Consider the following 11,290-nt stretch of genomic DNA (forward strand, 5'->3'; position numbering starts at 1 on the left):
GGACGGGTCCCAGTGTCTAGGAAGTTGAACGATAGGATGAGGCCCAGGAGTCCAGGTGGGGACCCCACAGGCACACGCCTCTGCGCAGGTAAACACCCCAGCAGTGAGAAAGGAAGAACACACTATGCTCACGTCTGACTACTGAGCATGAAGAAGAAGGCAGGAAGAAAAGGAAGGCCTTCTGCTTGAAGGAACCTGCAGATTCTTCTCCTACCACCTACCCAATGCTGTGGTGTGCTTGACAAAGGCCACGTCCCCGACGTCATCCATCAGACACCTGTGGGGAGGAGACACATTAGGAGGGTTCCTGCAGGGCTGGCCCTTCTCCTCAGGTTGAGGGTCTGACCACACTGTCCAGCCTTGGGGAAAGGGCAGGGCCTGGGGGAGGCCTCTACAAAGACCCACAGCTGAGGGAGCACCATGGGGCGCTGATACCCAGGGTACCATGGACATGGGGGGGTGAGCTCACAGGAGCTGGGGGACCCTCACCGTGTGCCCCAAAGCATCAAAAAGGCACTAAAGATATTTCAATGAGAAAAGCATTTTCAAACTTCTGGTGGAGGATAAAGGCATAGTGTCTCTTGAGGGAGGAAAGGTGCCCTTGGCTGGCTCTAAAACTTTAGAGTATAACCAAGGGAGAAGAGGGAGCAAGAAATCAGCCACATGAGCTGCCTGCACAGGGACGGTGAGAGGAGACAAGAGAGAGGCCAGAGCATTGAACGGCCGACGCTGCTGCAATGGAGAGCAGAGGGCCCGTCACTGAAGAGCAGCTTGGACACTAGGGCCGTGCCTGTCATTTCAGGCTCTGCCTAGTCCTGTGAGAGAACTCTGGGGAAACAGAAGGAGGAGCCCCAGGAGAGGGGCTTCCTTGTCAATGTCACGTGAAGAGAGTACGCACTGGCCTGGCCTGGCCTGGGGAGTCCCAGCTGTGTCACTGAGTCCCTGTGTCACTGAGGCAATTAGGCCCCCTCATGCCCCTTTGCAGACTGGGCTCTGCTGTGGGCCAGGGAAGATTTCCAGCCAAGGACACTGGACACTTAGGAGCCCGGATGGAGCAGGAGCCGGTCTCACTCACTTGAAGGCCCCTGAGTAGCCGAAGTACGGTTCATGGTTGGAGCAGGCGCACTTGTCCGGCCCTTTCCCCGCACACAGTTGGCACAGTTTGGGGAAGGACGACTGATCCACACAGGGGACGCAGCTGCCCGCGAAGAAACTGGCCGCTGCTGCTCAACACGGAGACACAGAAGCACAGGGCGTGAGCCAGCCTGGCCAGAGGCACTTACAGCTCCCAGCCTAGGCTCATGATGGGACAGAGAGACCCAGACAAAACCAGCACCCCCAGACCCAGTTTGCCTTTACAAGTGTTCACTCTTCAAGATTAAGGGTTTCCAAAAAGGGGTGAGTTTAACCCCTTTCCTCCCTCCTCCCTCCCCAAGAACCAGGCTTGTGTCAGCCACCCTCCAAGGCCAGGTCACCGTCAGTCCCCCTCCCTGCCTTGTCAGACTGGAACAGCTCAGAGAGAGGTCTCTGGGATCCATGCCTGAGAGATGGAGGACCCGCCTGGAGAGGTGCATGCCAAGTTCATGGCCAGCAGATGGCCACCAGGGAAAGCTCCAGCAGAATGGGAAAAGCATCAGCCACAGACAGGAAAGCACCCCAGGGAAGTGAACAATGGGGCCCAGCAATCTTGGCCCTGACTGAAGCCCTCTGTTCCCTTCCCCCCACTCCTCAGGACAGCCTCTGGTGGGGTGTCAGGAGCTCAGAGATAAAAGGACTTGTGACAGCCCCTAATGGCTGCTGGTGCAGCAGACCTGCCAGTTTAAAGCTGTTTAACCTCCCACCTCCACTCCCAGAGTCATCACACATCATCACCTGATCATGTCTGAGTGACGCCAGTGTGGCCCATGTGGGCATCTGACGAAGAGATGCCTCCTGAGGGCACTCACCCTCCTGCCTGCTTACCTCTCTGAAGAGATTCCTGTGGCTCAGGCAAGTCCCAGTAAAGTAAGCCCATGGGGATGTTCCACCCAGCAGATCTGCCGAGGCCTGTGTGGCAGGACTTCTTGCCTTTGAGGTCTTTCAGATTGAAGTCAGTGCCCTTCTTCACCACGGCCACAGCGTAATAGTGAGTTTTCGGATCTGCAAAGGGACAGCGTGGATGAAAGACTCTCAAACTGGGCCCCAGGGAAGCACTGTTCATCACTACTGGGCTCCTGAGTAGGGAAGGGGAATCCAGAGGTAACATTTATGTTGGGTTGGCTTCTAAAGAGGGAAGGATCAGAAAAACCTTCCTAGGCTTACAGGGGAAAGAAAGGACCACAGAGGAGACATTTGTAATAACCCTCCAGGCAAACCCAGGAGCAAGAAGCCATGTGCACACATGCACCAATGCTCTCGCCTCCCCAGGCCTTGTAGGGAGTATCTGCCTACAACTACCAAGACAAGCTCCCCTGGAAACTGGAACTGTGGCAACAGAGGCCACATTCCTGACTTTCTCTAAGTATTTTTGTCCCTCACACAGGCCCAGGGACAGTGGAGTTGCTCTCAGAAGAGATGCAAAGCTGTCAGGGCTCCAAGTTCGTGCTCCTGTGTGGTCTCTCCCCTGCGTGTGGCACCTGTGCTTCTTGGAGAACTTCTCTTTACAGATTTAAACCCCAGTGGTTCAGCTCAGATTGCACACAGCCTGCCCAGGAGGTCAGTGTCCTGAGCACCAGTCCCCAACCAGCCCAAAGCTCCCAGAGGCCTTGAGTTGCGGCTATGGTGGTTGATAGGGCCCCTCATTCCCCACTCACTGCCCCCTGGGGAAAGCTCATCAGTAGCTAATCTCCATTACCTGCCCGAATGAGACAAGACTCAGCGTCTACCAGGAGAGAACAAGGGCCACAAACACCTTCCTGGGTCCCCGGGGAGAACTTACTATCCTTTGTGCCATAGAACTCTGCCACTACAGGCTTCAGGTTGTAGGGCTTCAGGCCTGCCTCAAATACCAAACCACCATCCAGCGTCACAGCATCTGCTTCATTATCCTGAAAGAGAGCAGACCAGAGTCTGATGAAGCTCTTATTCTGAGCAAGGCTGGGTGGCGCTCCTTGGATCTGGGGCCAGAAGAAGCCTCAGTTTGGCCAATAGCTAACTGCACAACACCACAAGCTTCAGTGAACTCTACCTCCCTGGTGAGGGGATTTGGCCACCATATTCCTTAACTCCTGCAAAGAGAAAGAATGGATCATTTTTCTCTTTTCCCTGGTGAGGCGTCCAGCTGCTTGCCCAGAAAACTGTCGTGATTTTTCAAGACTGACCTAAATTACAGAGGCTTTACCAGCAGGCCTCTTGGGGGAAAGCTGCCCCCCCCCAACACCGGACTGGGTGCACAGCCCATGCACCACAGGCTCTGAAGGGGCTGCAGTCAAGGACTCAGGTCCCTCTGCCTGGCCATGCTGTTACACATATTTACATTTCAAGTTCAGGTCCTTTCATTTGGTGACCTCTTTATTTTGGGCCTTCTGCTGAGATCTTCCTCAGATGCCTCTGTGGAGAATTCTCTATGGGGAAGGGGAGCCTTGATGACATCCTTCTCCACTCTGATTCAGTACTCACTACTTTTCCTTCCTGTCCTGGGTCCATATAACTGCAGGAGTCTTTTGTTCAGGGACCGGTGCTTTCTCTGGCTTTAACTTCTAGCTTATACTCTGAACTGAGTGTTAAATGCTAATTATTACTTCCATTATGGCTGATTGTTCATTTAATCAACTACGCAGACACCATTGTCCAACTCAGCTCCATTTTACACATTAAAAAATAGAGGCCCGGACAGTTTAAGTCATCTCCCCAGGCCACATAGCTAGTAAGTCATGGAGCTGGGATTTGAATCCACGTAGTGTGGGTTTACTTCTCCCATTTACTGTTACTTGCTGGGTTTTTTGTTTTCATTTTTAGTTTTTGCTTCCACTAATTCTCATCTTTCACTTGGTTCACTATAACCAATATTATAGATACCTTCCCACTAGGTCTAGAATTTATTTTCTCTTGAAGTGAGAAGCACCATCTTTTATATACACACTTCATAACATACTTTTATTGCTTTTTTTCTTGCTTCAAATATCTTTAATCAAAATGATTTTTCTTGAAGCCCTTGATAGTACTCCATAAATAGTTCTTACGGATTAAATTACAAGGCAGGAACTATAGCTCTATGATCTGTGTCATGTTATAGATAAATAATAAGGTAATAGTATTTCTAAATGAGATAAAATAATAATGTAAGCCAAACCATATATTTGTCTAGCTGAAACTTTTCTTTCAATAGTTGGAATTGTTTTTGTTGTTTTATTGTAATTAAATAACAACATAAAATTTATCATTTAACCATTTTTAAGAGTACATTTCAGTGCCATTAAATACATTCACAATGGTGAAGGACTCTTTTATTCCACAACTAGACTCCATATACGAAACAATCTTTATGGCTTTCTTGGTATCTCAAAAGGTAGGTGACACCTCCAGAGACTGTCCCCACCCGCCCCACACACCACAGAATAAAAATAAATGAGTAAGCAAATAAGAGCTTATCCTAGAGCAGTGAGGTTGGGGCTTTCTTGGCCCAGACACCAGGATCCTGGGCAGGAATCATTGGGGCCTCAGGGACTCAGGAACCAAGGAGCCAAGGCCTAACTCATGGAGTCCACGAGAGCAACAGGGATTCTGAAGGGAAACTGAACCAGCAGGGAGGGGCAGGATTAAAGTCAAGCATGACTTCCCAGGTGCAGATAACCAAACCCAAAAGAAGGTAAGCCACAATGCATAGGCATCAGCAGGAACAGCAGACTTGGGCTCTCAAGGGTTGTGGATGTTGGAATGGTCAGAAACAATGGAGAAGAGCTATATATGTGCTTTATGCACAAAGTGAAGGCTACAGTCACAGAGATAAGCATAGAAAGGAAATTATCAGGAATAAAAAAGAAAAACTGTTTAAACTGGTACTTCTAGAAGCAAAAAATATAACTTTTGAAATAAAAAAAAGTGAATGAATGGGCAACAAGTTGATTAGACGTGTTTAACTTGAGAATTAGGAAACTGGAGGCTATATCTGAAGAATTCAGCCCGGATGCTGCCAAAAAGAGGTGCAGAGACTGAAACTATGAAAGAGAGATTAAAAGATGTGGATGCTAGAATAAAGAAGGCCTAACGTGTTTTCTTGGAATCCTAGAATTAAAAAAAAAAAAAAAGGAACTAAAGAAAAGGCAATATTTAAAGAGATAACGGCAGCAAATTTTCCAGAACTGGTGAAAAGCATGATTCCACAGATCCAACATACTCTAAGCAAGATAAGTAACAAGATTTCTACAAATGGAAATATCATAGCGAATCTATGGAACATCATCAACCAAGGACATGAAATCTCAAAGTTTTCCAGAGAGATGATTGAAGGAATAATAGGATGATATCAGACTTCTCAACGACTACAGTGGAAGTCAGGAGACAGTGGAATAGTATTTTTAAATAGTGTAAAAATATCGAACTAGAATTATACATTCAGCAAAATTACCATTCAAGAATAAGGGGGAGATTAAAGCATTTTCAGAGAAAACAAACAAGCAAGCAATGGAGAGAGTTTAACACCAAGATACTGACTCTAAAGTATCACCAAAAGAACACATTTCAAGAGGAAAACATGTCCCAGAAGGATGGTCTGAAATATAAGAAGGAATAGTAGGGAGTTCCCTGGTGGTCTAGTGGTTAGGATTCAGTGTTTTCACTGCCGCAGCCTGGATTCGATCCCTGGTTGGGGAACTGAGATCCTGCAAGCCACATAGCTCAGCCAAAAATTTTTTTAAAACTTAAAAAAAAAAAAAAGAAGGAAGGGTAAACAGATCAAATGGCAAAAATGTAGACAAATCCAAATTTCTCTCTCTGCCTCTCTCTCTCTCTCTCTCTCTGTCTCCTTCCCTCTTTCTGAAATTTTGGGTGCATACACAAACTTACACATGCACACACTCACACACACACACACACACATATAAATATATATTTATATAGTATTTATGTATACTGTCAACAAATACGTGAAGTATCTACATTCCAGGGTTAAGAAAAGACAGACATAAAATATCAAATAGTAATATCTACACAGGGAAGAGCGAAGTCTGAGCTACTATATTCCAGAGTTCTTTTGCTGTTTCAGAAGGATGTGAGGGTCAAGATTATTTTACTATTAACATTTTGTTAAGCTAAAATTGTACAGTAAAAATTTAAGGGAAGTCATTAAAATATATAAATTGTTTAAATTTACTTTCAGTAGGGGGAAAGGTGGAATAAAGGGAAAACAATCCAAATGAACACACACATGAACAAACTCAATTTTTAAAAATCAGAAAAGGAAAAATCAGAAATCAGGGGGAAAGCAGGACTAAGAGAAATCAAAAAGTAAAATGGCAGAAATAATTACAAATTTATCAATAATAAAAATAATAATTTGGGCTTCCCTGGTGGCTCAGTGGTTAAGAATCCGCCTGCCAATGCAGGGGACATGGGTTTGAGCCCTGGTCCGGGAAGATCCCACATGCCGTGGAGCAACTAAGCCCACGCGCCACAACTACTGAGCCTGCACTCTAGAGCCTGCGAGCCACAACTACTGAGCCCGCGTGCCACAACTACTGAAGCCCACGTGCCTAGAGTCTGTGCTCCGCAACAAGAGAAGCCACCTCAGTGAGAAGCCCACGCACCACAATGAAGAGTAACCCCTGCTCACCAAAACTAGAGAGAGCCGGTGCGCAGCAATGAAGACCCAACGCGGCCAACAAAGGAAATAAATAAATAAATAAATTTATTTAAAAACAATAATTTATTAATGGTCTAAATTTACCACATAAAATAAATAAGATTGTCAGATTTCATTAATAAACAAAATCCAGCAATATACAATTTTCAAAAGACACACCTGAAAGATAAGCACACAGAAAGTTGAAAATAAAGGAATGGAAAGAGATATAGGAAGAGGATACTAACCAAAAGAAAGTTGATGTAGTATGCTAATATCAGAAAAATAGAGTTTAGTTAAGAAGCACTGCCAGAGATAGTGATTTTTTTCATAATAATAAAATATCAAATTCACCAAGAATGATATGGGTTATGCTCTCATACACTGCTGGTGAGAGTGGAAATTGGAATAACCACATAGGATTTGCTTAAAAACCAAATACATTTGGCATTGTCTTCAAAGTCAAATACTCACATATCCCATGGCACAGAAACTCTGCTCCAAAATATATATTAAAGAGAAACTAGTAATTCTTGTGTCCCAGGAGATTTGTATAAAAATATTCCACAAACACTGATTAGAATAACAAAAAACTGGGAAAAATCCAAATGCCTTGTGACCAGAAAAGAAAACATAAATTGTGGTATACTAACACAATGGACTTTTGTAGCGCTCTGGAAATGAATGAACAATAGCTATATTCAACAACGTGCATGAAAACTTAGCATAATATTGAGGAGGGAAAAGCAAGTATGAGAAGACAACACATAGCGATGGCATGTTTATAAAATATTTTAAGAAGCAAAACTATACAATCATCCACACATACCTATACGTCTTAAATTAAAATAAAAGGCAAGAAAGTTTTAGGATTCTGTTTGCGCTGGATGGGGAAACACACAGTAGTTGTAAGTAGGGCCAGTGGCTTACACTACCCCAAGTGGTGTTGTTCCCATAGACTCCAATGCTGCCACACAGTAGCCCTAGAAATAAGCTATTGGCAATGATGAAGTTTTGAGAACCTCTGGTGGGTTTGTGGATAATATTACTTTATATTATTAACATATTTTAAAACAAAGAGGGGTATGCATACACCAAAGCTGAAATTATGTCATAAATCAAGAGTTATAATTAAGCAATGATAGTAACTGAGGTTCAATAAACACACACACACACACACACACACAACAGACCAGTTGTTTATACCAAATCACTGATTCCTTGAGTTAATCATGCTCCATCTGGCTGCGTCTACCTCTCCCACCTCATTCCTCCTTCCAGTCTCCTGCTTGCTCTGCTCCAGTCACCCTAGCTTCCCTACAGAAACTCAAACAAGCCCAGCTCTCCCCTGTCTCAGGCCCTTTGCACATGCTATGGTTCACTACCTGGAGTATTCTACCATAGCTTTTGTCAGGCTTACCCATGCTTATCACTGGGGTCTCAGGTTCATTGCTTCCTCTCAGGGAGATTGTCCCTGACACCCAGGCCAAAGCAAGTTTCCTCTGAAAGTTCTGTTTCTTTCCCTCCATTGTACATGACACAATTTGAAATTTCATGTCCACTTGTTGGCATGTTTTTCTTCTCTCCTGACTAGACTGTAAACTCCTCAAAAGTAAGGAGCATGTGTGTTTAAATTCACTACTGCAGCTCCATTGCCCAGCACAGGGTCTGACACACGTTCAAATGTGCAGGAACGATGTTAAAGGAGTGAAGAGTATTTTGGAAAACGTAGAAGTCAAAAGGATCAGCTATCAACTGCAATCATGACTATGTATTCCTCTTCCCTGTGTGTACCATTCATCTACTTCTTGTGATGCATCAGGAACCTCCAAGATAGTGTTACATGGTCATTTTGACAGCATGTATTCTTGTTTTCTTCTCTGAGTTCAGAGAATTTAGTGGCTCAAAATAGTCCCCTTTCAGAGCATGTTAGATTTTGCTTTAAGACTCATTAAAGGTGACTGCTCCTATTTCCATTTCTAAAGTGATTTTACTAGCACTAGGGGCTGACTGCCCCACACAGCAGCCTCCTACCTGTGAGTACAGAATGATTCCAAAACGACAGGAGAAAGAGAAAGTATGGATTTTCTTCCGCTCTCCTTTAGGCAGCCACGACTTACCATGATGGCCTTGATGCAATCGATGTAGGAGGTCTTCTTCACACAGGAGACAAAAGGACCAGTATCAAAGACTTTATTCATATTTTCACGGAAACTGGAGCACTTACTGGCCTCATGACTTGAAACGGTGCACCATCTCACAGTTTTCTCAGGGGTAGCCAGACACAGCCCTAGGGGAGAGAGGCCAGAGGTCCCTGTACCAGTGGGAGAGACAGCAGCACCCTCTGGAGGGTCGTGAAGTCTACTTCCCTCCATCCTGTCCACTCCCACTCCTGTCCGTGAACAACAAGGGACACAGTTTCCACTGCATTCTGAGTCTGGGGATGAGCGACAGGCACCCTAATGGCCTCTTAGTTTCCCACTGACCAGCCTGTGCTGGCCAGAGGGATGCCGACTTGACTATCAGCTCTCAGTTGGAGACAATAAGCTGCTCCTCTGTGTTCTCTGAGCCTCCTTCATTCACCTCATGACCCGTGGCCTGCCATGGAATACAAGCTTCAGGATACACAGGGGATTTTTAGCTATGTCAAGGTGTTGGCTCAATGCTACAACTCTGGGAAGCCACCAGGGTAGGAATTACATCATCCAGTAATTAGTATCTTTTAGAGATGAGGGAACTGGGCTCAGAGAGTGATGCTTTACCCTAGGTTACCCAGCCTGTTAGTAGCTGAGACTGGCCTAGAAATCAGGTCTCCAGACTTTGGTCTCTGCCCAGGGAACAAAAGAAGATAACATTCTGAGTTGTTTTCCATGTGCTTGGCCAGTACATAGGGGTACATGATTGATGAGGCAATAAGTTTGCCTGTGATGCTCATCTGTCATCCTCTGTTCCAAGAATAACTAGAAACTCCACATATTCAATGTTTCTCTCTGTTTCCAATGACCCCTCCCTCAATTTTACCATTAAGCTTTTTGGCTGCCACTACGAGAAGCTAAAGCCAGCCATGTCTGTAGCAATTAATCCATGGGGTTGCAGATGTGTTGTCCCCATGATATGAGCATTTGGCACTGTCCCCAAAGCCCTCTGTCATCTCCACTCTGTGGATCAACAGCACAGGGCTGGCTCAAGGAAGTGGATGAATATTCACAATGCACAAAGCAAGAGAGGGGGAGGGAACAGTTCTCCAGGATAGAAAAAGAGGGGCCACAGGACACCTATCCCCCAACCACCTTTTATCCCACCTCTGCCCATGGGATATCAAGGGAGGCAACAAGGAGTCAGTGGCAGACTCTCCCCAAAACCACTCCTCCAGGCCCTCCCCAAACTGCCCCTCCTGAGATCCCAAAGGCAGGAATTTGTCCTCAGTCATGCATTTACCTTTCATAGCCCTGTGAGATTCTCTGAGGTTAGGGTGGGGGGCTGGGCGGGTAGGCAAAGGAAAGTAAGGTGGGTTGACTCTCAAGGGTTAACTTTTTCAGGAATGACAAGTAACTAAACACAGAAGGCTCCAAAGGTAATATAAATGTACCACGAGTGGCCAGCAAAAGTTAGAGGACAAAGGGGGCCTAACAGTGACAGGCCCCGAAGCACAGATGTGTGCAGCAAAGTCCACTGCACTAGTGCCTGGATCCGCGGCCTCATTTACTCTCACGGGAACTTCCCAGGCCAGGCTGTAATACCCTCCTCACTGCTGGGGACCCAAAAAGTTTGGCTTCAAATCCCATGCTCCGAACCCTTCGACTGCCCTGCCTCATTAGTGGGACATGGTCAGCACCAAGGGCACCCATGGGACATCAGACTATCAGTGGAGGTGGGACCAGATCTGGGGAGGCCTTGAATGCCATCCTAAGCAGTTTGGACTTGATTGAGACCGCAGCAGAGGGATTTGATAAACCGTGATGGAAGTGCTCTAATTTATTGTGTTCCGCTACTACAAGGTTTTCTAGACACGAGGAGGAAGCAAGGAGGGGGTGAAAAGGTGGCAGAGGCACAGGCAGGACCAGAAGGTGCGCGCAAGCGCAGAGCTGTCCCTGAGGCAGTGCTGAAGCAGGTGCAAGGGTGCGGCGGGGAGAAGCGAAGGAAAGGTCCGGGCTTCCAGCTCCAGCGCGGAGCCCAGGGATGGTGTAGCGGGCTCCGGTATGCAGGGGGCGCCCGGGCCGGCGACTCTGCGGGCCTTCCCAGCGGCTGCACTCACCCAGGACCGCGCAGGCTAGCAGAGCGCGGACGGCGAGCCTCATCCTCCCGGGTCTGCGAAGCGGAGTGCCGAGCACAGACGGACCGGCTTCTGGGCCACCTCCCTGCGCCCTGCGCCCCTTTATCCCCCGCGGGGCTGGCCAAGCACAATCTTTGACCCCCTTTGTTTGTGCAGCCCGCTTGCCCAATCGCCCCTCAGCCCTCCCCCTTCATTCCTCGCTCAGGCTGATCACCTCATTTCCTGACCTCTGGGACAGACCATGGATGGAATCCAACACA

General features: G+C 46.8%; 1 protein-coding gene across 1 annotated transcript in view; it reads right to left on the reverse strand.

Moving 5' to 3' along the window:
• The window catches only part of LOC132364566 (serotransferrin-like), a 30,844-nt gene extending 19,780 nt beyond the window's left edge, over positions 1 to 11,064 (reverse strand). The window contains exons 1-6 of the mRNA XM_059920304.1: positions 11,013 to 11,064; positions 8,878 to 9,047; positions 2,918 to 3,026; positions 1,963 to 2,139; positions 1,076 to 1,223; positions 222 to 277 (exon numbers count right to left, since the gene is read on the reverse strand). Of these exons, the coding sequence (XP_059776287.1) occupies positions 222 to 277; positions 1,076 to 1,223; positions 1,963 to 2,139; positions 2,918 to 3,026; positions 8,878 to 9,047; positions 11,013 to 11,055 (703 nt within the window). The 5' untranslated portion in view covers positions 11,056 to 11,064. The remainder of the gene's footprint in view (positions 1 to 221; positions 278 to 1,075; positions 1,224 to 1,962; positions 2,140 to 2,917; positions 3,027 to 8,877; positions 9,048 to 11,012) is intronic.
• Positions 11,065 to 11,290: the final 226 nt, after the last annotated feature.

Source organism: Balaenoptera ricei, chromosome 4 (assembly GCF_028023285.1).
Source record: "Balaenoptera ricei isolate mBalRic1 chromosome 4, mBalRic1.hap2, whole genome shotgun sequence".
Lineage (NCBI taxonomy): Eukaryota > Metazoa > Chordata > Mammalia > Artiodactyla > Balaenopteridae > Balaenoptera > Balaenoptera ricei.